Raw genomic sequence first — 24,653 nt, forward strand, 5'->3', positions numbered from 1 at the left:
CTGACAACCCCTGTCTGCCTGTTCCCTAACTTCTGGGTCCCAATGACGCCCAGGAGCATGTGCATGCAGAAGAATAGTCCTCCTTGGAAAGTGAAGAGCGTGAAATGGTGGTGTTCGTAGGATGAACTAGGCGTCTGGGGTCCTTGATAGGACTGCTTGTACTATACCCTTGTTGTACTAATTATTGGATATCTTGGTCTTCTCTAGGCTGGCTGTGGAGATCCACAAAGACTGCCTTGTCAGTTTGTCTCAAATAGTTTCAGTTTTATCGAATTATGTGACAAGTTGATGCTGATATTTAAAAGATGTATATTTATTTGATGATGATTGCTCTCAAGAGCGTTATTATCATTGTAGAAAAGACAGTCATGAGAAATAGGCAAGTTTAAGACATCACCTAGATAAACGCAGGCAGTAATAGACTACCAAAAGATGAATCACAGGCTACTGAAACCTATCCTGCATTTCCCCATCTAGACCTGCATATTTTGTTTAGCCCAATGAGCCTCCTTGCAAGTGTCCCAAGCAGAACAAGGCGTCACGCCCTTGCAATGCAGTGCCCGGCACGTCTACAGGTCCCGTGCCTGGCCTGAGCAATAAGGGATCATCTAGTCCTGGAGTATATGCCTTATGGTGGGGGCTAAACTCGACATGGATGTTTCAAACGTACGGATGTAAGTCTTGAGATTCTAGTATGCCTACTCTCAGTTTCAACCTTTTGCGCAGATGGGTTGAAAGTCGTGGGTATAAGAGAAAGGGATTGTTCCTGAGGAACACAATCAACAATTCCATCTTTACTACAGTCTATATCACAACAACTCGAAAGATACCAAGCATTCGTTTATACTACAAATAATAAACTCAATCTTTTACAACACTCGAAAACACTACAATAACAAACTTCATTATGTCCAGCTACTACAGTCAACAACCTGCCTACAAGCGATCCAAGAGTGTCAAGAGTGACCATGAAATCACTCTCAATGGCCCCCTTGATGTTGTGGGATCTGTCAAGTCTGGAAGCAGCATCAGCTTGAACGGCGATGTGATTGTTCGTGAGAAGCTTGATGCCTATGGATCCATTGGCCTCAATGGAAACATCACATGCGAGTAAGTAGATGCTAGGATGATAAAAAAGTTCCAATTGCTAACTTGTTAATAGCGGAAAGGTCCAAGCCTATGGCACTATCGCAGTCAATGGCTATACTATGGCCAACGACAAGATCAAGGGCCGCGGAAAGCTCAGAGTTATGGGAACACTCGTTGGGACAGACTTGGAGATTTATGGAAACATCACCATCACAGGGCACTTGTATGTATACTCACTATTGCTTGTTTGGGTCCAAAGCTAACATAAAGGAGGAGATGCAGACGACTTGTCGCCTACGGAAACATTACACTGATAGGAAGCGATTCATCATACTATGCCGAAGAGTCCGAACAAATCGCTGGAGCGGTAATGATGAGAGAAGCCGAGCCCGACTGGGAATACTAGTCAATTTGCTCGAACTGAGGTTCTATAATGAGACCCATGGTGTTGAATAGCCATGAAGTTATGATGGCATTGGTTATGGAGGATTTCGATTTCAGGATTTAGACGAAGGAATATGGGTTAGAACTGTGATATCACTTTGGCGTTTTGTTAACTTTATTTAGAAATGATCATTAGAGGAGGATAATACTGCCTGGATTTTGGAAATAGGCTATTGTATGAGATAGGTTGAAATTGAACGAGGTTGAAAGGAGATGCAGACAGTACTACCCTAAAGTGATAGTGACTCAATTGAACTCTGGTGAAAACAAGCGTTGTTTTTTTCAAAATAGCGATACTGATTTTAACAAATAAAAAAACTCATATGTAAACAAATATGGTTAAGGATTGCCATCAATGGTTGACTGAAAGTTCAAATGTGGTGTTCAACGTTGAACTCCCCATCATGATCTCAAACCTTGTTACAGCAACAAGCCAAAAGAGTCATAAACTTTATTGTAACCCTAGTCCTGCAGGATCAAGACACACATGATCTCCATATAATGAGTATTGCGCCATGTTGTTGATGTGAAAAGGCTTCATCATAAGTGGTGCAGTCCTATGATGACTCTTCAAGGCATTCATTCTATGGGTCCTAAATATGCCTTAACCCCGGCTTGGTGCGGAGAGTTCCGGGGCTCCTATCGATCGAGCACGAAAGAAATGACTTGCAGAGGCTTGTTATCGAAATCATGTAAGTTGTTCTGCTTAAGTTAGAGTTGGAGCCTAATCAGGCAGTCAGTCTTACATTTGCATGCATTTCAACATCACATGATCATTTACAGCCACTTGCTCTATCGCCACTGGATCCAAACCCCAGTCGCGTTGGTAGTGGGGCGCGACTGACCAGGTACTAGCGTAATTTCTATCATTCGCGACTTGACACCCTTGATTGACGTATCGCGCCCGACTAGACAGTGAACGCGATCGACCACATCATCATCAAATGGCATCACCGAATTATGCAGAATAAATCCCCGAATCTAACTTGATACACGACCGGTCCTGTTAAGCGAACTCGAAGAGCTAAAGGCTCAGGCGCCGCCATGGCCGAAGCAGCAGACCCAGACGGCGACACCACCATGGAGGTTATGTCACCAAAGCACCAGACATCATTCAGGGCACCTACGCTAGAGCGCATCGACAGCCTCGCGTCCATGGATTCGCGCGTAGATCCGGATGCGCAAACAACTGTTACCGACTTTCTCGACTTTACCGATTACCTACCCTCTGATGTCGTGCGGTCCTTGATTCTGATCGGGAAACTCGACGAGAGGTACGCGGACGCTTCACTCAAGGTCAACGACTTGACGGAACAATGGGGTCAATTACCGAAAATCAATATGGAGGAGCGCCCAGCGCCAGTACAGCTCCGGGCGGACATATCCGAGCACCTCAACCAGGCCGTCAACTCTCGTGCCTTTGCGCACGCTGAAGCTGTCAGAATGGCGGATAATATTAATCGGCATTACAACAAGGCCAAAGTTTTGCTCTCGAAACTCAAGAGTATGAGGGATAACTACCCAACCGAGGAGCAGAAGAGTCCAGTCCAAACGAAATCACCACAAGCTGCCAGGAGCAAAGCACTCAAGGCTGCAGACGGCCAGAAACATCGACGACCACAAGGGCCTAGAATCATTGTGCCAGGAGAAGTACTGGCGCCGTATGACATCGATCAAGATATCCTCACGGACGAAAGCGATGTGAGCTCAGACGATGATTCCGACACAACAGCACCAAACCGAAGAACGCCTGGGCCAGCACCACGGATCAAGCTTGTCAGCAATAAACTACCAAAAACACCCAGCCGTCTTGCTCGTCCAGTTAGCTATGCTACGCCAGCCCTGAGCGAAGCGGCCGCTGCTAATAATGCCGCTTTACTCCAGCCCCCGCCTGACGACGCGGTTGTCGGTAGTCCCGATGCCCCATGGTTACAGCTTACTCAGTACGAGCTGGCCAAGTTGCGAAAACGTATGAAGAAGAACGCAACGTGGACCCCAAGCGAGACTATGATTGCCCGTGAGCTGAAAGCTCTCGGCCGTGGGCCTGATGCATACCACGAAGCTAAGAAAGACGCGAAAGATAAGGGCGAACGATTCGAACCCGTGGTTCCTCAGGCAGTCGTGGATACCAAGTCTGGAGAGAAACAGTTGCCAGCTGGTGCCTTGAGTCCTGACACCTTGTCTGCGGAAGAGGTTGCTACCAGTAATCGTGGTATGAAACTCAACGAGGCGAAGAAATTGAAACGTGAAGCCCTTGCCAAGATGGCAGCTGAAGAAGCAGAGGAGTCAGCTAGAAAAATGAACGAGGCTGCCAAGTTGTTTCTCGGAAACGGTAACGGTAACAAAAGCGCCAATAACAACAACAATACCACTAACAACAATAACGGGAGTAATGGCACGCCAAAGACCCCAACGTCTGAGACGCCCATTAAAGAAACCCCCAAACCCACCAAAACTCGAGCAGCATCGCGGTCAACGAAGCGCAAAAGAGAACCAGAGCCCGAAGAACCTACAGATATCAACGGGAGCGCCGAAAAGAACGAGAACCGACCTCAGGTCAAGCGGACCAAAACCGAAACGCCGGTCCCTCCGCCTACGCAACTCACATTAAGCAAGGGCCCGAGCCCCGAGAATCCGGCACCAGTGCCTACAACAGCGCCCGTTGATCATCCTGTGGCATCACATACCGAGACGCCTGTACCCATACCCATTCCTGCTATATCAACCAGGGGGTCGGCAAAGTCTCCAACACCCAACCCAGTTGCAGCGTCAAATACTGGACCTACCAAGCCTCCTGGTCCTCCTCAAGAGACCCCAGTCCCCTTGCCGTTTTCTGAAGGACGAAAATCGGTGACCCCTGTGCTGCCCCCAGTGAGGGAGAACACCAAAAGAGAAACTCGAGGTGATGCAGCAAAGAGGACACAGCAAGCACAACAACAGCAGGCAGAACCTCAGGCGGTTCAAGCGATTCCTGAGGTGCCTGAAGAAGAAACTCTTAAATCCGAACCAAAAACATCCCCATTGCTCCAGACAGCAACTGTACAAATTGCTGTTGCCCCTCCACAATCCCCTCCTCCCCCACCACCTCCTCAACATGCTCCTGAAGTAGCAAACAGACAGGTACCCTCTCGTGCGCCCACTCCTCGAATAACCCCTGGCCCCGAAGGCCTTGCCATCCGTCGACCGAGCTCTCGAGGTAAAGCTGCGAGTCAAGAGCCGCAGCTCTCGCTAGCTGCAGATCGCCCACGACGAGCGAGTACTGCTCGCAACACGCCTGCACCCGAGCCTCGACCACTAAAGCGAACTAAACGGCCCGCTCCTGGAATTGTTAGCACCACCAAAAGCGGCGGTAACAGCGCTGTTGGTAAGCGAAAGGCGCCACCCAAGAAGAAGGCTCGTCCCAAGAAGGACAAGGGGTCTGCCGAGGTTGAGCTGGAGGATGTAGATGATGATGGAAACCCGATCGATCCGGATGAGCCCAAGTATTGTCTTTGTAATAGGGTCAGCTTTGGCACAATGATTGCTTGCGAAAACTCCGAGGTATGCAACTCTTCAACAACAAACAGCTACTCACTCTCCACCTCAACACGGCTTCAAAAGCAAGCGGACACGAAACTGACAAACGGGCAGTGTAAGCAAGAATGGTTCCACCTCGAGTGTGTTGGGCTCACTGAAGTCCCTGCGCGCACCACTAAATGGTACTGTCCTGAGTGTCGAGTCAAACTTAATATTGGTGAAAGGGGCGAAGTTAGCGCTCGTGGGGTCAAGAAATGAGCGGACAGGAAGCCATCGCAAATTCATGGGTTAGAGCGGGACCGGGTTTAAAGGTATGAGTTAAAGCGTTATATAGAGTTGCTTGTTACTCTCTTATCGAGGAAGGAACTGGCAAAGGGATGATACCATGGCGTTAGGATATGTTTAACGATGCATCAGAATCGTGGGCAGCTCGAATGATCAAGTGATGAGATTCGACATATGTATTTGATGCGTTGTAACTAGCAAATGCCTTTATTTGTTGATCAATAATGACTGCAAAGACATTTACAAGCGTCAATAGAAAGATAATTAATTGATGTCCTTTCTGCCTCTTATAACGTCACTTCATGTTCGACATTGTACACTTGTGGCTGTGCCACACTTACGCCACGATCTTGTAGTGGGGTGAGCGTCAACACCCCGCCATCATGGCAGCTGCTCTTCAGTAGTCCAGAAACTTCTATTTCAACAACTCTCAACATTCTACACTTTGACATAACCTACTACATTTTGAGTTATCCAAAGCTTGGACCGAAAGTATAAAACATGCCTGTGGATTATAGCAAATGGGTAAGTAAGCAAGGCCAACAAGGTTCAAACAGTCGCTGACAACTGATGCTAGGACGCACTGGAGCTCAGTGACGATTCTGACATTGAAGTGCACCCCAACGTCGATAAGCGATCGTTTATTCGCGCGAAGCAGAACCAGATTCACCAGGAGCGCCAACATCGAAAACTCCAGATTGAAACTTACAAGTACGAGCGCATAGTCAACGATGGCTTGATCAAGCGCATTTCAGGCCTCTTGGCATCGCTCCGAGCTCATGCTTCTGAGGCTACCACCCGAAACCCGGCGGAGGTTGCTTTCCAAGCTGTCATGGAGTCAGCTGGAAATCCCAAGGATGACAAGCCCCCGGTCCCACCTGAGGGAGTTCACACCCACGAGAAGGAGCAGCCATCGTACACCAAGATGATGGCTACACTCCTGGACCAGGTCAACAAGGCCCTTGACGAGAAGAAGCCGGAGAACAGATATGAGGCCATGATCGCTGAGATCCAGGAACATGAGGACAAGGTTACCAACTTGCAGAAAGAGCTCGAGATTAAACTGGCCGAGCTCGAGAAGGAGGAAGGCCGAAAGATCACCAGCGAGGGAATTCACACGGGTTTCGACAGCTCGCATGTCGCCAAGTCTACGCCCGAAGACAAGAAGAAGGAGACTACGCAGGTGGAGCTTTTAAACCCTGGCGCCGCCGCGGGATCTTCGTCAAACTCGGGAGCCGAGAAGCAAGACGTCAAGATCGACGACGACAGCGATATTGAATCTTCGCCAGCCGGAAAGAAGTTTGGAACCATTAAGGCTAACGACTATCAGGCCAGTCTCCAGTTCCTGCTACAGAACCCCCAGCTGTTGGTTGAGAAGGAGACGGACGGTCTTCTTGTCCAGGCCTTTGATGCTGCCCTAGAGGGCAAAGATGACCTGTCGCGACAATACATTCATCAGGGACTTCTTCTGCAGTACTGCCGGGCTCTCGGCAAGGATGGTGTTGGGTTGTTCTTCAAGCGCATCATGACAAAGGGACACCAAGCGCAAGAAGTTTTCTACAAGGATGTGCAAGAGACATACATGAAGATAAGGACCCGTTCTCGAGAGATCCTAGCGGAGCGAGCCAAGGAGGGCCAAACAGAAGGCGTCGAGCAGATCCAGCTGCACGCCGTTGAGCCTGGCACGGTCATCAACATCAAGGTGCCCGCGGCTGACAGCGAGGATCCCGAGGAGCAGGAAGCACGTGAGATCTTTGAGCATTTCTCTCCTGAAATGCGCAAGGCCCTGGAGACGGGTAACCTAGATGAGGTGAACAAGGTGCTGGGCGAGATGCCGATTGACGAGGCTGAGGAGCTCGTGGGTCTCTTTGGCGAGGTAAGCTGCAAGCACTTTAAAATAGAGTTGCAACATACTAATGATATGATTTACAGGCCAACATTTTGAGTTTGGAGGAGCAAATCATTGATGCTACTACGGAGGAGGGAAAGAAGCAGCTGAAGGATATCGAGACCGCGGCTTCATCGGAAAAGAAGGAGGAGTACGGTGACCCTGAGTAATGCACATGATAGACGGGGACGAACCCTGGTAGCTTGGCGATCCGATGTACATGGAATTTTAAAAGTGACAACAGTGGAATGGAGTAGATCGGATGAAGCCTGGCTATGCTGATTATCATAGAGGAAATAAGAATTTATTATACCCCGGAATTGTGACGGCCTCTAACGAATGTGCCTGTCAATGTTCTACTGTTGGAAATATTACCAGTTGACCATGCCTTTTGGTGGATTATCTTGATTGTTAATTCTAGTAATTTTGTTCTTTGACCGAGGTTAGCGGCTTAGAAATCAAACAATTACCTCGTGGCGAGTCCATGTGAAAACCTCGTGTTGACAATATCGATTGATTCGATGCTATTAATGAGGTGGTCATTTTTTGAGCCGCTTCGCGACGGGAAGCGGGAGCGGACATAAAAATTGATAAAAATAGAAGTGGATACCAACAACGTTTTTATGCTCAGCCTCCCGCCACCACCACCACCAAGACATGTTGTCATATGCAGAGATGATCATTATGCAGAGATTGTCAGTCAGCTTGAAACAAAAGAGGTTGGATAAAAGTTTGAGAACAAATAGTCATTGATGAGTATGTAAATGCTTTAGAAAGAAAGCAATTTCAAGTCTTCAAGGATATGAGATTGAGTGAACAAACGAGATTCATGTCAATTTGTTATTAACGGTAAGGCGTTTTTTCTGCGCAACGTAAACACCCCGGAATGTGGCATGCGTTGTATCCGCGTATGTATGGATAGACGAGACGAGACACGGTCTCGGCTCCCGCATTTTGTCTACTATTTTCTTGGCATCCAGGAAGTAACATGATGCTTATTGTTTATGGGTGGCAGCGTAAAAGAGTGGAAAATAGATGGTTGGAGTTGTCGATCTTTTAATGCTCCAGCCGCATGACGTGTATTGTCGGAATATAGAGGAAGAGAGTTGAATCTCAAACTGTACCTAAAACACTCTGTTTACGACATGGTAGCACTGCATAATAGAAAAGTCAAATAATCTTTTCTTAGTCTACCTGAGGCTATTAACTAGCCTACAGTCTGGGCTGTCTCGTTGATGTTTTGAAGCGTTGGTAACCAATGGGATATCTCCACTGCTGACGTTTCAAGGGGCGCAGCATCAAGCCTGCATCTCTTTTTTCTTCGACTTGGCTTTTTCGCTTCGTTTGAAGATCATTTCGAGTCTCCAGGGGACCAACCACCAAAAAATTGGACCGGGGGGCGACGTCAGCTTCTAAAAGTACAGGGGGTCTTAGTCTTGCCCACTGGTCCCCTTTAGACTTACGTACCTACCCATCGATCTATACTTGAATGCTTTCATCCTCTTTGTTCTCTTTTCTATTGTTTCTATAGAATATCATTTCACTTTTTATTACCATTTCTTTTTTCTATCTCTATTTTCAATCTCACATAGATCAGTTCTATTAACCAAAAAAAAAGAAAAGAAAAGAAATATCAAGATGCTTCACTCTTCACTTCGCTCCATAGTGGCTGGAGTCCTCGCTGCCACTTCAACTGTCTACGCTCTCCCACAATCAAACTCAGGATCAGGTTCTGGTTCAAGTTCGACAGCATGCAACAACTCTCCCGATCTTTGCGACCGTAACTACAACAACATTACGCATCTCGGCGCTCACGGAAGCTCCTTTCTAAGAGACGGTAACGATGGTCTCTCAGCCGCAGGAAACCAAAACTTCAACGCTACAGATGCTCTTGACGCTGGTCTTCGTCTCCTTCAGGCTCAAGTCCACAAGGAAAACAACGCTCTACACCTATGTCACACCTCTTGTGATATTCTCGACGCTGGAACGCTTGAGAATTGGTTGAGCAAGATTAATGCATGGATGGAGGCCAACGCCAACGAGGTCGTTACTATTCTGCTAGTCAACTCTGACAGTGCCAGCGCCAATGAGTTTGGCAAGGCTATCAACGGTTCTGGCATTGCTGAACTGGCTTATGCACCATCCAGCCAGAACGCCACTACCGAGTGGCCAACTCTCAAGTCCATGATTGATGCCAAGACGCGCCTGGTTACCTTTGTTACCAACATCGACGCTTCGACACAGTACCCCTACTTGATGCCCGAGTTCGACTACGTCTTCGAGACAGCTTTCGAGGTTCCGGAACTGAACGCTTTCAACTGCACCGTTGACCGTCCTTCCAAGATCTCCGACGGCGCTTCAGCTCTGTCCAATGGCATGATGAGTCTGGTCAACCACTTCAAGTACCAGAGCCTCGCCACCAACAGCGATCTTTTCATCCCTGATACCGAGAACATCGACACAGTGAACAGCGACGGTACTACCACAGACGGCGAGCTGGGCAAGCACCTCCAGGAGTGCCGACAGGAGTGGGGTGCTGCCCCCAACTTTGTCCTTGTCGATTTCTTCGAGAAGGGCCAGGTCCTTGCTGCGACAGACAAGATGAACGGTGTCTCTGACGCTACCGGCCGTGAGGAGGTCTCATCAGATGAGTCTCTGGGCAGCACCAACGACAGACAAGTCGGTATGGTTGCCTTGACAGCCTTTGTCGCTGCCGCTGTACTCCTGGTGTAAGCACCAACAATCTCAGAATGTCATCGAGCATTCAAATATCCCTTTTGTCTTTCTTCTTTCACAAATACCACCATTCCTTTACACAGGTTCGATCCGACCCTGCCGTTTAATCCGGTTCGGTCATTCTGGGCATATAGCGAGGCGTTTTTAGGACTAGCAAGCTTGGATTTTGATAAATTGCATTCCAAGACAAGCATGGAATTCTTTTCTAGATTGATAGATGTATGAATTCGAGGGATATACATACATACATGAGCATAGAGTTGGAAAAGAAGGGCTTACATAGATGGATGGTACGATGTATCGTCACCTCTTTATACCTACTCTAAATGAAAAGGCGAAGAAGCCACCCTGCAAAGCAATACCAAGTTCCAATGACGATTCATAGTGAATGATAATGACTAACAAGATACATGGTTATTAGTAAATAATGCTAGTATTGGGCGTCATGAAGTTGCGGTTTTTGGCTTTCATGACGTCCCTTCAGCCAATTGGCAGCGAGTTTTAGCTCCTCCAACCCCAGACCCATAGTCTTTCACAACAGCATCAGCTCACTCTTCCACCCTCAACACAAATTCACATTCTTCATAAACATCTATCAACACCTTTAATTATGGATTACCAAAGTCTTGCTACGCCAGAGTCGTGTTATGTCGACTTCTGCCTTCTTCCTGTGAGCAGCAACTCTCTGTCCAAGCCTCTTTAGGGCCATGGTACTCGCAAATCGACAGAAACTAACATTGAATAGCTCGGAACTGGAACCGTTTCCGTTGCAGAGGATATTGCAGAGGTGCAAAAGGTTCTCAAGGCGAGTGGATTGAAGTATACTCTTCACTCTGCTGGTACCACAGTCGGTGCGTCATTTTGTTCCACTTCTCAACCAGCTTGTTGTTCTCGCATAATGGGGTTTGTAGACAAAGACAACGAACGATGGCTAACATTTCATCGCAGAGGGCTCTTGGGATGAGGTCATGACGGCTGTAGGAAAGGCTCATGCTGCTGTGCATAAACGCGGCGTGGTGAGGATCCAGTCGTCCATGAGAGTCGGTAGCCGGTAAATTCAATCATCTCATACAAAGATATACTGTTAGGATATTTTACTGACGATGGGCTTACAGAACGGATAAGAAGCAGACTGCTGAGGAAAAGGTGAAGAGGGTGGAAAAAATTCTGGCCAACGAGTCCAAGTAGTAGACAAAGGAGCAGATTTGCTATTATATCTTATATAAGACATACCGTTCCAAGCATGGTGCCAGAAGAGGTTATTGTGAATGTTGCATTACGAAATATCGCAAGAATTTGTCCAGGGCATCGTTCAATATAGGCCCATCCAACCCTTCGTTAAATACGTCTTTATCCAATTTGCTCAACACTCAATTTGATGGGGCTTCATCCAACGGGACTTCATCTAAGGCTTCATCTAAGTCGTCTGAGGATTTGTATAACATGGACAAAGTTACAGAAGGTCAGATTGAATCCCTCATTAGCGGAGTCGACAAGCTTCAAGAAACTCTCACGACATTTGCTATAGATGTAACTACTGAACATGTTTCCCTCACGCCTTGGTTGGCTGATGCCGATACTTTTTTCAAATACTTTGAAAGGATCAACATCTACAAGTACTAATTCTGTAATGTAAGCACGCTCCCACCTGGTTATATGAATGATGATCGCCGTGATCTAGTCACCTCGTACATGCGACGCTGTTGGAACTACGCCTGCAATTCCCACCATGTAGGATTCCCTCGCATGTAGACATGAGAATAGATGTAAAAAGGGGTAAATAACTCGTAGAAATATTTGATTAATGATTGTCACATCGCCTTCTGTGTTGTTCTGTCTGTTGTTCTGTTCTTAGTTGCGATGTCTACGGAAGATGGCTTACAGACGGATTACAAGATCTATCTGACTATCTACTTAGTCTAATGCACATATATTGTCAAGAGGGCCAGCAGGTAGTAGTCACGTATGCATGCACTAGCGCTTATCTAAAGAGGTATCTGGTGGATTTAAAGCTTTAGTTTTGGGAATCCTCTTACTACCCTCTAGTTTCTATTATATTTTAGAACAGTATAAGGCTAAAAGTTTATTTTCCCAGGAGCTCAGAAGGAGATTGTCTAAAAGACCATACTTTATTCTTTAATGATTACATCATTCAAAACCCCAAAACTACAAATGCTCCCCTATCCTCCAACATCTACCCTTTGCCCTTCATCCTTCAACCCTTGACCTTGATCCTTCACTCTTGATCCTCCGACCCTCAAGCTTTATCCTTCTTCCACCCTCGATCCTCGATCCGGTTAGTACTCCCTGTTCCTATCTCTCTATACCCACTAACACTTGAACGTTTAGGCAATGTCTCTCTGGTGCACTGAGGGGGAGAAGCCGTCTTAGGAAGGCGTAGCTGACCCATCCTCGTCGCTTTTCGTCCAAAGCGACTCATCGGATTCGTCCGATGAGGGCGATGATGAGGGCGACGATGAGAAATTCAACGTCGCTGAGGTCATCGATACCAACATGGCTCAGGACATTGAAGAGAATGACGCTGATTCCTCTGACGCCGACGGTTTTGCCGACAGTTTTGACGGCGAAGATACTGGGAACGAAGGATACCATGCGATCTTCGAACAACTCCAACACATCCAGGAGGCAGCAGATGCAAACACGGCGATGATGCAAAACATGGCCGATCAAAGCCGAGCCCGCGACGAAGCCCTTGATAGACGTGAAGAAGCCCGTGACCGACAAAACAGCTTGTTTCAAGCACAGATCAGCCGGCGTCTCAACAAGCTTGAGTCACGCCTTCGCAGGGCTAACGAGATCGGCCAGGGTACTACCACACCTACCCAGCAGGTCTGAAAGACCGTCATTGACCAGCGCAACACTTGTGGACGCAAGAGAACGGATACAACGCAATGCATCATCCAGAGCCTAACAAAGGCAACCGTCAATCGTCTTGACGGGCTGCGTGGCGTACTCTTCTTTTTGAACCGATACCTTGATTTCGAGACTACAGACAGGGCATCTCTCGGGCAACCATCTTGTGGTTACAAGACATTTCGCGTCCAGGCATGGGACAAAGGACGCCCCGGGTATAGAAGAATCACGGACATGTGTCATCTCGGGTAAACATATTGGGATGCAAGACATCGGGGTCTACAAGGTATCGGGATGGTTTTCTGGTGGGGAGTCAGTTAGCTACGTAGTATAATTCAAACTCATTCAAAACTCCATTGTGCATTTGTACTCTCCAAGCCATGGCCGATGATAAAGGTACGCTGCGCTTTGTAGAAGCCACGGCAACGATCTGGCACGATGTGAAAGTCCTCGTTGGGGTTTTTGATCAGAGGAAACCTGCCCATTTGGCCTGGACTGGCGTTGTAGAAGCCGCGGAATTGGTTAGCAATGGAGCGAAGAACTAATTAGGGATCAACTTACCGATCTAGCAACCGACAAGTAGGATGTCAAGCAGATCATGTTAATCTAGAGAGGGAAAAGCTGCCGTATGTCATGACTTGTTATATATTAACCTGCCTGGGAGAGGTTATTTTGAATATTGCTTAACGAAATATCTAGACACCAATAAATATAAAGTCACAGTAATCAATTGAACTGCACTATCTTTTTGCTATTCCTCGACATCTTCCTTGATGTATTACTCAATCAATGTCCTCCAAAGATATCATGCCTTCCACTCAAAAATCTGCATCCTGCTCAAATGAGCGCACACGTTTCCTCGCCTCTGCGAACTCAGTCTTTGCCTATGAACGCATGCTTGCCGGGGGCTCGCGAGAAACTTGGTTCTGGGGTCGAAAAGCCACTCGTTTCCCCTGTTCTTTGCTTATACCACTCGCCATGAATACATCTCTGATAATGCCGCCGTCAGCAGTGATATGTTCATTCACCACTTCGGAGATGGTGTTCTCCTCTGCTCGGGGGCAGTAGCGGGTCGCATGAGGCTGGTCGCATGTGGTACAGTGAGGTGCCTCCTTACACACATGCGCCAGATGTCCAGGCTTGAGACATCGGAAACATCACTCGGTCCATTTGGGACTGGACTTTGCATTGCCGAGAGTGAAAAAGGCATCCCGATCCTTGAGGAATTGGACGTAACTTCCCAGGCGGGAGTTCCCAGGAGTGTCCTTTGCACGCGCAATCGTGACAGCGACACGATCCGCATCGTCAGTAAACCCACGACGGCCAGTGCGAACCACGTCGGTGATGATAATAGACGCTGAATGTGAGAGTGAACTGTCGAATGTTCGTACTTCCACGAGTCCTGGAGGAAGCTCGGCTGCGGTGACTCGAGAGGGCAAGAAACAGATGTCACTCTTCTGGGAGAGGTATGGTGTAACAATTAGGATGCTACCTCGTCGGATATTGATGTCGTTGTCGCCTTTCTGGACGCCTTCGGCGTCCTTTGCATTGAGAACCGCACCCTCCCGATAAGCTGAATGGCTAGACAGACAGCAAGCTTAGCAGTTGCAGGGTTCGTGAAACTGGTACCGACTCGAACTTCAATAGCTTCAGGGACGTCAATAAGGACGTTTGGATTGTGTGACCCAGTTTTGTCAGCGAGGTATTGAGTGATGAGGGTGGTCCCGGGCCATCTTGTTCACGATATTCATCTGTCTATCGCAGATTCGTCACTCCTGCGACCACCGCCATCACCCAATAGCTCGCTGACAAAACTGGTTCTCGGATGAAATCTGCAGCGTGGCCACGAGCGCGGTAGTTAGATTTGAGGCGATACTGGATCGCCCCTGAGTACCCCATGCGCTTGAATAGACTTGTCTTGCGCTGTGGACCAAATAATGATTTTCAATCACTGCGATTGACAGTCGTGACAATAGGACCAAATTGTCGCACATTGCCAATGAGGAGGAAGGATGCCTCTGGACATTTGGACATAGGGATGAGCGACATTGACTCGGTCATACGGGATGCTTCATCCAGCACAATGGACCTCATTTGGACCTTGGCGTGACTGACGATATGTGCGAAAGTCACCAGAGTACAACAGATAATATCCACTTTGTCCATCAGAACATTTGTCCACAATTTCGAAAGTCTAATACTGGCTTTGTCCCTCGCTCTGCAGCTGGGAGTCATGACGGGTAAAGTCCAAAGTTCATCAGAACATGGATAAGGAGTTCACGAGTATGCTCTTCGTTGCGAGCACGACTGAGAAGGAAACCTTCGGGATTGGTAAGCTCCTGATTGTATGCGTGTAGGTAGCCAGGCCAAGTTTTTGGATCATCTCGAGCAATTTGCTTCGCATACTCGGAGATGGTGGTTGGACCACGGGATGCCGACTTCTTGTCGAACTGCATACGACCCTGATGGTTGATATGCTCCGCTAGGCGACGGTCTTGAAACATCACGTGAGCTTTTTTGCCGACGGAGATGAGGGCAGGCTCTCTGTCCCATGGTTAAAACATGTTTTCCATCTCACACTTCCATGGACGCGCTCTTGAAGTACAAACGCCGGGTTCCTTGGTAGAGAGTCTAACCCGTGCGACATCGCATAGCTGGTTCTCAGCTACAATCCACGCGGCTTCTGGTCCTCCAAATACCTCGCCCTTAGGGCAGAAACGAAGCCCTGGGGAACAGGCTGGCTTGGAGGCCAGTGACGAAGCCTAGGGCGTGAGCCCGGGTCGAACGACCTCTAGTGCAGATCGTGGTGGTAGTAGCAAATACTTCAATGAAAACTTGAAGGACCGTCTCAGGTGCCTCGACTGGCGCGTCGTCTGGAACATCATTCCATACTCCTGCGAATGGAAAAGCCGGGTGGAACGTGTTAAAGTTGTTTTCTTGTTCCGGTGCAGTCCATTCGGCGGTTTGATGGTTGTCTTCGGTAGACCATTCGGCGACTTGAGAACCGTTGGCAGAGCCATCATGGGCACCATTTTGACTGTCAAAGCCATCTAGCTCAGAGACTACTGCCAAAACAATGTCTTCGGCCAGACTTGTCTTGCCCGACCCAGGCCCCAAGTGGAGTTCTCTTTTCTTCTTAACAGTCTCTCACTCTGAAAGAGGTTTGTCCAAAGCTAGGATTTAATGGCTGGAAGAGCCAGGCACCTCTGCCGGGCTTAGTGCGCTCTCGACTTCTCGCCTGTGATGGCCGCATATCCTGATGGTACCTTGTCAAGCCTGGACAGCACGTCATGTCGTTCGCCAACGTGGTGGTAGTGTTCGCTGACCTGTCGACCTAGGGCCTGATACTGTGCGAGCCAGTCATGGTGTTCCTTGGGTTCTCCGAAGCGCTGAATGTACTCCTAGAAGTCTTTGGCAGAGACGTCGGAGAGAGCGTTGAGGTCGGTGGTTGCAGCGCACTCAGTCTTGATGCTTGTGTCGTTTGGTTGGAACCAGGCCTTGAACGAGACAGTGGGATATGCTGTCTTCGCTGCGCTGTTCTTCACAGGTTGTCACACATTGACTAGAAACTCGTTTGCTGGACCTCTAATGGTTACATGAGGAAGATTGACCTTCAACGGCGGCTTCTTCATTCCCAAAGGCCAGTTCGACTGGTTAGCCGTGATAGCCTCGCATAATGCAACGTCGGCAGGAGTGCCAGGTAGAAGCTGTCGACGAGTAATACGGTATGACTCTCTGAAGCCATTGATATAATGTTGAGTTTTTCCACGAGCATGCGAACCCAGTCACGGATGCTTCCATCCCATTCGACGCCCAACTCGTGTTGACGCAAGTCAGCTGCGAGATATAAAGCTGTGGCCGCAAGCTGAACGTTTAGTAGCTGGTCGGTATGATCTTCAATGGCTTGATTGCTGGGTACGGCGATCATGGAGAAGAGGCTTTCTGCTGCGACATTAGTATAGACATCACCGCCGATGTTTGTGGGCCTCTCTCGAAAAATATCCTGCTTTGCTTCGTTCTCCTTTTCAACTGCCTTTTCGTGTTGGGCCTGGTGAGATACAAGAGCCACCTTGCTATGCCTAGCTTAGAAAGGTAATTGAAAAGGTATATCAACGTCTAGAAACATGTCTACCACACTGTTGGACATGTAGACGATGAAGTACCAGCGTAGTGGCTGGTAGTCGGCTTTGATCCCATAAACTTGTTGGTCACTCTGTTTCGGCTCTCAGATAGAATAAGGATCCTTAATTATGACGGCTTGCAATGTGGTTTCCTATAGCTTGCTTGCAAGATCATCCTGTATTGTGATTTTTTCAATGGCGCCACCCATCACGGAAACTGTCTGTTGTTCGCCGTTGAGGAATATGTTCGTAGACGGTGCTAGCTTGTCAGGGTGCTTGAGACCCCCCATAACAAAATTATTATAGGACAAGCTAGGATAGTAGTGTGCCCAGGCGAGCATATCCGCATATGGGCGGGCGTAGGCGTCGATGTTCTCTAGGGCCTGCCACCAATGGCTGGAAAAGGTGGACTCTGGAAAGAACCATAGTCGGACTTGGCCTGAGGTGGAAGTTCCAGGCGTGCCAAAACGGCTTCTGCAATCTCGCGGACAGCTTGCGTATGGGTGTTACGTTCCTGCTGGAACAACGGCGGCTTGGAGATGATCACATTCTCGCGAGAAACGTCGGCTCGCAGAGTACGGACAGTCTCGGTGGCGGTGCCTAAAGCAGGTTGCTTTTCCTTGTCGCATTCAATCGACGTAAATGGGTCAGTCACCTTTGTAGAGGACTCAAGTCCATACATGTCTATCTGTTGATGGGCCAGAAGCGTGTGCAAGGAGGCCTAGTCGGCGGTCTGGATGTCCGTAATATGCGACTTTCCGAGAATCACATGTAGTGGAATGATTACGATGGCAAACAAATGAGTTTTGGATCCATGTCGAACCATAAACTGCATTTTCATTGCTGGCTTGAAGTAAAGTCCCATATCAAGCTTGAATCGGGCGTTAAAGCCTCTGTATGGGCCAAGACTGACGTGCTGGATGGTTTCGTTTGCAAATCCAGGGAGGAGAGATTCATCAATATCAACGAGGGCATGGACCCAGCCACTGTCTGATGGTTTCTGAGCGTCCATGCGAAAGTTGTTTTCGGGTCCGGCAAACTGACTGATAGTGTCAGAGTCTGGACCGACATCTTGTGCAGGGCCATGCACGATGTCCACTGTTTTTTTCAGTTACTGGATAGCAGTCTCGGCAGAGGTTTCGACTTGAGAAGATCTCTTGGCAGGCGCTTCAGCTTGAACAGCAATGTCTCGAGCGGTCATTTCTTTTTCGACAGAAGGAGCCACAGAAGCACCATATTGGGTTTCGTGTGATTTAGGGGGGTCCGACATGATGTCGATGCGTGATTTGTAGTGTTGTTTTGGGGTGATTAAAGGATGCAAATGCCTTTGTAGGAGAAGATTAGGAGAGAGATGGGTAGGAGAGGTAAATGTTATTGGTGGTGGTGGTGGGAAGATGGGGGGAAGTGAAAGGAAAACATGCTACTGCTAGGCGACAGCTTTAGGTAGACGCGTTTGCTGACTGTTTGTTGACTGTTTGAAATGAATATTTGCTGTAACTTTTGCTATGCACTGGCTATAGTTGCGACTGTTTGCTGTGACGGCTGGCGTGCACTGCGGTATAAAAAAAAGACTCCTCGACACACCTAGGTAAACTAGGCTACAACTGAGTCGAGGACGGGGACTAACTTCATCTGATGCACCTTCAGATGCCCATCTCCCCAAAGGCCACGAGCGACCTTCTGAGAAGAGTACTAAATCGCTTCGAGGGCGCGCGAATGGCCAATGTTGTGTTTTGAACAGTATCGCAAAGATAGCAGAGCGTAGAGGGATGTGAAAGTCAGGTCAACAGTGCGCTAAGTTCCGTACATAGGGAGTGAGAAAGGGCTGAGGTAAGAGTTGAAAAATAATGATGCTGAGGTAGAATAGGAGGTGAAAGGTGGAAGTTGGAAGTTGGAAGTTGGAAGTTAGAAGGTGGGAGGTGCGAGATGTGAGATGGGACAAGGCAGCAGGATGAGATATTGTTGATGGCACCAACCTACAGCAGTGAACAAAAAAAGAGTTGGATTTCATTAGTCGCATCTAGGCTTTTTTCATACAGTTGAACTTCCATATTCCGTACATTATTGCGTCGTTATGTATCGATCTAAATTGACTGACACTGGAAGTGTTACCTAGCTGCTAAACAGATCTCACAACGCTTTTGCGATTATAAGAATGAGTTCACTGCATGAACTGTATCTATCACATTTCCCACAGCCAGTTACAGAGTGACGGATGAAGTTGGTATAACCTTCCAAAGTCACATACAACCACGAAACGTCGTCGTTGGGTGCTGTTTTTTTCTGGCGAATAAGAGAGGATGTAGGAGTAGCCACTTGTCGGCCGGAGTGGGTCCACGCAATATAGCGCGAAATCTCTTCGCCAGCACCGGGAGCCCTTCATAGACCACAACACGAGGTCGTTTCCCAACAATCCACACAACAACATGTGGATCAAAAAACATTAATGCTATGGTTTCGTGGTCTAACGGTTATGACTGCGGATTCTGATTCCGCCAGCGAGGGTTCGACTCCCTCCGAGACCTTTCTTTTGCTCCTTCAACTGAAGGAGTTAGAGTTTTGCTCCAGACGCCATTTTCCATGAAAGAAGCTTGCTGGGGTTTCTGCGCCGTCTCGTTCAAGGCACATATATATTCAATAGTAGTATACCAGCTAGATAAACAATGGGATATAGGCCGTGTGGGTGTTGGTTCTACGTGTAATACTTGGTGGTTCTATGTGACCTTGAAAGTATGTTACCGACTACGCCCATACGCTGCAGCTGAGGACCCATAACACAATAAAGTTTCTAAAGCAACTATATTTTCACGCATTAACAAGACGCTTCTCATGAGCTAACTGCCACTACTTCTTCCTCCTTTAGCTATATATATAATCCTTGAATACTTGAGCGTATAATAGTATTTATTTGATGCCCTGTTGTTGTAAAATATCTTCCTCTTTGAGATTAACGTTGAACCTGGCGAATCAAAGCACATGGATGGAGAGTCCCACATTTCTTGCCGAGGCACGTGAGGGCGCGTTTGTCAGTTTTAGCATGGCTCAATATCTAAACATTAACATTAACGTGCCTAATAATATACAACACATGAGCAACTCCTATCAATAACTTGTCGGGTCGAGTAGTGTAGTGGTTTATCACGTTCGCCTCACATGCATATACACAGTGCGCGCGAAAGGGCCCGGGTTCGACCCCCGGTTCGACCTTAATCTTTTGTTTTTTTTTACTATTTTCTACCATCAATTTATCAGACATGCTTGACATCTTTTTGTTTTTCAAGTGAGTTTTGGATGCTGGCCATGGTTGTTGCAGGTAAAACGCTTTGAAGTGTGGATAGTAAGTGAACGGTTAAAGGGTGTTATATTCTTAAACGATACTCCAACAGAATCCACCACTGTCTCATCCGTAACAACCTCGCTTCCATTGTTATTCTTCCCGTCCCTTCTCTCTTATTACTTTCATCTTGAAAACTTCCTGATGAGAACGACTAAAACCTGTCTTGAGGTTATTGGCGTCCCATTGGAGGTTTGAAACAAACTGGAGCGAAATCCGCCGCAGGTTTTGTCGTATCAAGTAACGCCTAGATAAACACTTAAAGGCCATCGTCAGAATTGGAAAAAAGAAGAAGAAGAAGAACGACTCACTCGGCGACATATTCGAAGTAGACGCCGCATTGGAAGGTTTCAGGCTAGTACCATGAGTATACTTATCAAGAGAGATGGATATTAGGTAGGCACTAGGCCGAACTCTTCCACCATAGATCAAACCACGAATATCCATGAGCGATGGGAAGAATCGAAGGTAGTAATATAAAGTCCCTTGTGAGACAAGCTTTTGACCGGCTGCTCTACTAAAGAAGAACAGCTGGAGTGACCAACTTACTCAAAGTGAAGGGAACCGAGTTCATGGTTGCATGGTATCAATTAAAAACAATGCTACAGAAGCTGTCAATGCCAATGCGCGTAGGAACCCAGAAAAAGTCAAGTGATTCCCAGTTGCACAGAGAATTTCTAAAGAACTGTAGATGTACCTAGCAGTCAGATGCGAACACTACCTATATCTATATCATCTAGATCGCATGTACAACTTGCGTACGAATCGGAAGAAGTTGTCATTCTGTAAATATTATTCAGCCTCATAAGCTGGACACCTTGCTTGGGGATCGGATTTTGTATTTATATTGCTGCCAAAGACTGACACCGATATAGAGGTTGTCATGCCAATCTTTATCTTGAGAGTGACAGCTGCCTTGCACAGTCGAAATTTGTTGTTTCGTTCGATTACCGGGAAACCTCTTTCTCTGACAGTTGCAGTAGCAGCCGGTGGCAGGCAGCTGGCGCAGAAGGTAGGTATGGTTCTAAGACTGGTCCGCACTGTCCCTAAACGATAGCCTACATTAGATGTATGTCTCTTCTGCTTTAATCCCTCTTCAATTCTACTTTATTCATTTATTGCCAAAGTACTTTGGGCCAACGAGACATGACCTCCAATCCCGACATGCCTCCCGAAGGAGTCTCTCGAGAAACCTTTTCTGATGACGAACGTTCTTACAAATACTAGTTGGTGACCCGCACAACACCATCCACCAAGGTATACGATGCATCAACAAACTGTCCAGTTCCAAAACACACGAGTCTTGTGAACGATTCTTTACATTACCAACCGCGGGATGACACTGTGTTGATTCCCCCAATGAGAATAGGGCATATCCACTGTAGTGACAGCGCTTCTAAGATATTTGAAGCCAAGTAACTAACACTTCAGCAGGCACAACGACAGGCCCGGCAAAGCATCGAATTTTATGGAGATCGAAGATGTCCACCCAGGTCCTCTGTTTGGATTCAATCATGGAGCACTCGCATCGAATGCAGAGCTCGAGAAGTCGACAAGATGACCTATGCCAATCGCGATCGCGCCCTAGACCAAATCCTCCTTTACCGAGATCGACAATACTTGTCGGGGTTCTGGCTCGTAGCCGAAGTTTCTCTTACCTATTCACGCCGGCTCCACAGATTGTATCTTTACGACTTGACTGAGACGCAGAGCACTGATGCTGATGACAACAAATCCGGTAAGTCGAGGCAATGAATTCTTCTTTTGCAGGTAGCGTCGCAGTGTCGTGCCCAGGAGTGAAGTTTCTCACCAAGACCGGCAATGCTCCTTGGGCTTTTCCTTACTGTTTTTATGCAGAACGTTACACAAACATCCAAAGTTTTTGCATCTGTAGTAAGTCGACTGCCAGTTGTTTCTATATATAAGAGCTCATGAGAAATAGCTGTCTCCAGAACAGGTCACAGTCGTCGATATAGAAAGACAAGATAATCATTCAGGGCTTTAGCAGCTATGATCGATCACTCCCCTCATTCGTCAATGTTTCTCTCCTACAACTAAACAATGTCATTTCTTAGTCTATCGAATTATGGGAGGTGCGTTATGCTTAATGTTCGCGCATAGCCTCTCTTATCTCAATGATCAGGGGCAAAATACCACACCTGAAAGCCCTGCTCTTTTAGGTCTTTCATAACATCTAAGAAACTGGATGAAAAGTAGGAGATCAGGAGCACATGGTGCTATTATCATATAGGATCTGATAGAATTCACTAGCGAACGGATTTAAGAAGTTGCAGCTCTCCAACAAGCCCGTGCAGACGACAAAGGGCACCATTGTCTTCCCTGTGATATCGCCTTGGTATTCTAAATGCGCACCCTCATAATAATAGGCAGTAGCTCGATACTCATGTGCATCCACGCAAAACATCCCAGGTAATCCATACCTCTTTATCTTCTCTAGGTCTCGATGCTTAAGAGAAACTGTGTTATACGATGCGAGAGGTCCGAAGACGAGTCTGCCTGTTGAGTACTGTGTTTGCGAAGAGTTTGGGTAGGAGTCAGCAAGTCCAACTCTTCAATGGTATAGGACACTTTATAACTTGAAGGGAGGTCGCACACTCTCACTACTGGCAGATCAGTATTAATGCAGGGGCTTTATGAAGCAGTGATGGGCACGTAAACATTGTTGGTGAGAATAGAGGGCGGCTTCTACTATACTAACAGACCCGATTAGAATGTCTTCGAAATTCTACATCATGTTAAATATCGGGTTCGACGTGGTAAACGATTGCAGCAGTCGCCCAACCGCATATAATATAGATGTTTCTGGTGCAAAATCTGCCAAGGGGCCTCTGGAAGCGTGTTGTCCGTGAGATGATAAGATCGGCATAAAATTACCTGAGGGTATTCAGTCGATTCTGGCCGATTGCCGTTCCAAATCATGTCTTCCCTGGAGCTGCGGCCGAGGTGCCCATCACCAAAGCGAGCTTGACTAGGCCCTCAACTATCTCTATGGCTGGTATTATTTCAACGCAACACCCGGGTTGTTCTTGTTATTGAGTTATGATATGGTGCTATGCTGGTGAGGTTGATGCGCAGTCATCACCCTGGCCCTGTCGGTAGGCAGGTAGGCAGCTAACGCCAGAGTGCGTATGCATTCCCGTATACAATTACAACGTTTTCATACTACGATAGATTGAGGGTATGCCAATCTAGACTTTTTGAGTATGCTGGATTCAACACATCGAGCTTTCTACCAATAGAAAGTTCCTCGTTTGCTACAGAGGCAGCGTCCCATTATTGGAGTGTGGTTATTGACTGGCTTCAGATAGATATAAACAATATAGTCATTAAATTCTTTACACCAGCTTCAAGGGAGCCGACTATTCTGCATTTAATTTTGTAGTTTTCTTCAATTCGGCTGCTTTGTGAAAATGCCAGAATTCATAGTGTCATCGTCTCCTAACTAGGTACGCTCTAACTAGCACTGGTTACGACAAAGCAAACGGGGGAACCTATACGAGATCAAACCGCAATAGCAATGACATACTGATAGAGAGTATTCACTGAATCGTCTATTTTAGCTCATAATGACGCTTCCCATAAGAGTTGCCGCAGCTGTGCCTAAGTGTTTCGACATGCCCAAGTGGTGAACGACAGAGCTTTGCAAATCTTCTACCTAATAATCTGAGAATGCATTCTAGGTCCGCATACAAAAAAAACATGGTAAAGACCATGATCATCTACAATTAGGTGCTAGTTACAACATTCCATCTGGAGTACCTGTTATTTGGATACTGGGTAAGTTAAGTACGGAGAGGTAGACTTGCCGATGAAACCCCATCCTGGTCACTCGCGCCTGCCTCCGCAGGTCAGGCAGCCTCCTGTAAACGCGATACCTGCTGACGTTCGCGCTCATTTTCACATGACGTAATAGAGGCCAGTTACTCGGGTACGTGATCTTCTCCCCTCTCCCCTTCTCTTTTCTCTTCCTCAGACAACATCATCGCGAGTAAGTCGACCCCTTTCTTTGCTTCCTCCACGATTCACAGCCCCGAACACATGTGGTTCTTTCTGCTATTCATTTTACGCAAATCTTTCTTATTGTCGTCGCGATTTTATGCGTATTACATCTGTTCCCATTTGTGTTGCCCACTGTCGGAATCTTAGAGTGTTGGCAAATGCTCCCAGGATTGAACACTCTGCTTCATGTCCTATCTTTCCCGCTATTTTCCTTCTTTCTCATTTTTTTCGCACTATATACGTTCCTTTTGTCTTTCTATCGCTTTTCTATACCGAATTTGGCCCTATTTGCAGTCTTATATACAGGATCGGCGAGTGGCCGAATTATTTTCATGCTAATCCATTT

General features: G+C 47.3%; 7 protein-coding genes and 2 non-coding genes across 9 annotated transcripts; 6 read left to right on the plus strand and 3 right to left on the minus strand.

The window, feature by feature from the left end:
* The first annotated feature begins 679 nt into the window (after positions 1–679).
* EDB82DRAFT_211542 (uncharacterized protein) lies at positions 680–1,682 on the plus strand. Its single transcript, XM_065607224.1, has 3 exons — positions 680–1,110; positions 1,163–1,312; positions 1,363–1,682. Exons 1-3 carry the CDS (start codon positions 908–910, stop codon positions 1,493–1,495), a joined length of 486 nt encoding a protein of 161 aa, XP_065463794.1. The 5' UTR covers positions 680–907; the 3' UTR covers positions 1,496–1,682.
* A 735-nt stretch (positions 1,683–2,417) lies between these two features.
* EDB82DRAFT_567644 (uncharacterized protein) lies at positions 2,418–7,556 on the plus strand. Its single transcript, XM_025726603.2, has 4 exons — positions 2,418–5,073; positions 5,164–5,280; positions 5,912–7,210; positions 7,267–7,556. The coding sequence occupies exons 1-4, from the start codon at positions 2,578–2,580 to the stop codon at positions 7,390–7,392; spliced, it is 4,038 nt and encodes a 1,345-aa protein (XP_025581153.2). The 5' UTR covers positions 2,418–2,577; the 3' UTR covers positions 7,393–7,556.
* A 1,116-nt stretch (positions 7,557–8,672) lies between these two features.
* On the plus strand, positions 8,673–10,419 carry EDB82DRAFT_503676 (PLC-like phosphodiesterase). The gene has a single exon (XM_025726605.2). It carries the CDS (start codon positions 8,861–8,863, stop codon positions 9,953–9,955), a length of 1,095 nt encoding a protein of 364 aa, XP_025581155.1. The 5' UTR covers positions 8,673–8,860; the 3' UTR covers positions 9,956–10,419.
* On the plus strand, positions 10,420–11,206 carry EDB82DRAFT_503678 (/YkoF-like protein). The gene is made up of 4 exons (XM_025726606.2): positions 10,420–10,628; positions 10,704–10,809; positions 10,907–11,009; positions 11,074–11,206. The coding sequence occupies exons 1-4, from the start codon at positions 10,569–10,571 to the stop codon at positions 11,144–11,146; spliced, it is 342 nt and encodes a 113-aa protein (XP_025581156.1). The 5' UTR covers positions 10,420–10,568; the 3' UTR covers positions 11,147–11,206.
* Positions 11,207–13,552: 2,346 nt separating this feature from the next.
* On the minus strand, positions 13,553–15,067 carry EDB82DRAFT_576510 (uncharacterized protein; the record flags this gene model as incomplete). The annotated part of the gene is made up of 3 exons (XM_025726609.2): positions 13,553–14,413; positions 14,643–14,755; positions 14,825–15,067. 3 exons carry the CDS (start codon positions 15,065–15,067, stop codon positions 13,990–13,992), a joined length of 780 nt encoding a protein of 259 aa, XP_025581159.2. The 3' UTR covers positions 13,553–13,989.
* A 1,166-nt stretch (positions 15,068–16,233) lies between these two features.
* On the minus strand, positions 16,234–16,979 carry EDB82DRAFT_476899 (uncharacterized protein; the record flags this gene model as incomplete). Its single annotated transcript, XM_065608074.1, has 4 exons — positions 16,234–16,371; positions 16,429–16,539; positions 16,614–16,880; positions 16,965–16,979. 4 exons carry the CDS (start codon positions 16,977–16,979, stop codon positions 16,234–16,236), a joined length of 531 nt encoding a protein of 176 aa, XP_065463795.1.
* Positions 16,980–17,674: 695 nt separating this feature from the next.
* On the minus strand, positions 17,675–18,223 carry EDB82DRAFT_537964 (uncharacterized protein; the record flags this gene model as incomplete). Its single annotated transcript, XM_025726614.1, has 2 exons — positions 17,675–17,996; positions 18,069–18,223. 2 exons carry the CDS (start codon positions 18,221–18,223, stop codon positions 17,675–17,677), a joined length of 477 nt encoding a protein of 158 aa, XP_025581163.1.
* Positions 18,224–19,406: 1,183 nt separating this feature from the next.
* Positions 19,407–19,478, plus strand: EDB82DRAFT_t173. The gene has a single exon. It is a non-coding gene; the product is annotated as a tRNA-Gln (tRNA).
* A 591-nt stretch (positions 19,479–20,069) lies between these two features.
* Positions 20,070–20,160, plus strand: EDB82DRAFT_t174. The gene has a single exon. It is a non-coding gene; the product is annotated as a tRNA-Val (tRNA).
* The last annotated feature ends 4,493 nt before the right edge of the window (positions 20,161–24,653 follow it).

The sequence above is a fragment of the Fusarium venenatum genome, assembly GCF_020744135.1.
Source record: "Fusarium venenatum strain MPI-CAGE-CH-0201 chromosome Unknown EDB82scaffold_3, whole genome shotgun sequence".
NCBI lineage: Eukaryota > Fungi > Ascomycota > Sordariomycetes > Hypocreales > Nectriaceae > Fusarium > Fusarium venenatum.

Coding starts and splice junctions, on each gene's coding strand:
- EDB82DRAFT_503678 (XM_025726606.2), top strand. CDS start 10,569: ATGGATTACCAAAGTCTTGCTACGCCAGAGTCGTGTTATGTCGACTTC. Junction 10,810..10,906: donor CTCTGCTGGTACCACAGTCG/GTGCGTCATTTT, acceptor ATTTCATCGCAG/AGGGCTCTTGGGATGAGGTC. Junction 11,010..11,073: donor TCCATGAGAGTCGGTAGCCG/GTAAATTCAATC, acceptor ATGGGCTTACAG/AACGGATAAGAAGCAGACTG.
- EDB82DRAFT_503676 (XM_025726605.2), top strand. CDS start 8,861: ATGCTTCACTCTTCACTTCGCTCCATAGTGGCTGGAGTCCTCGCTGCC.
- EDB82DRAFT_567644 (XM_025726603.2), top strand. CDS start 2,578: ATGGCCGAAGCAGCAGACCCAGACGGCGACACCACCATGGAGGTTATG. Junction 5,074..5,163: donor TTGCTTGCGAAAACTCCGAG/GTATGCAACTCT, acceptor ACAAACGGGCAG/TGTAAGCAAGAATGGTTCCA. Junction 7,211..7,266: donor TCGTGGGTCTCTTTGGCGAG/GTAAGCTGCAAG, acceptor TATGATTTACAG/GCCAACATTTTGAGTTTGGA.
- EDB82DRAFT_211542 (XM_065607224.1), top strand. CDS start 908: ATGTCCAGCTACTACAGTCAACAACCTGCCTACAAGCGATCCAAGAGT. Junction 1,111..1,162: donor AATGGAAACATCACATGCGA/GTAAGTAGATGC, acceptor ACTTGTTAATAG/CGGAAAGGTCCAAGCCTATG. Junction 1,313..1,362: donor ATCACCATCACAGGGCACTT/GTATGTATACTC, acceptor AACATAAAGGAG/GAGATGCAGACGACTTGTCG.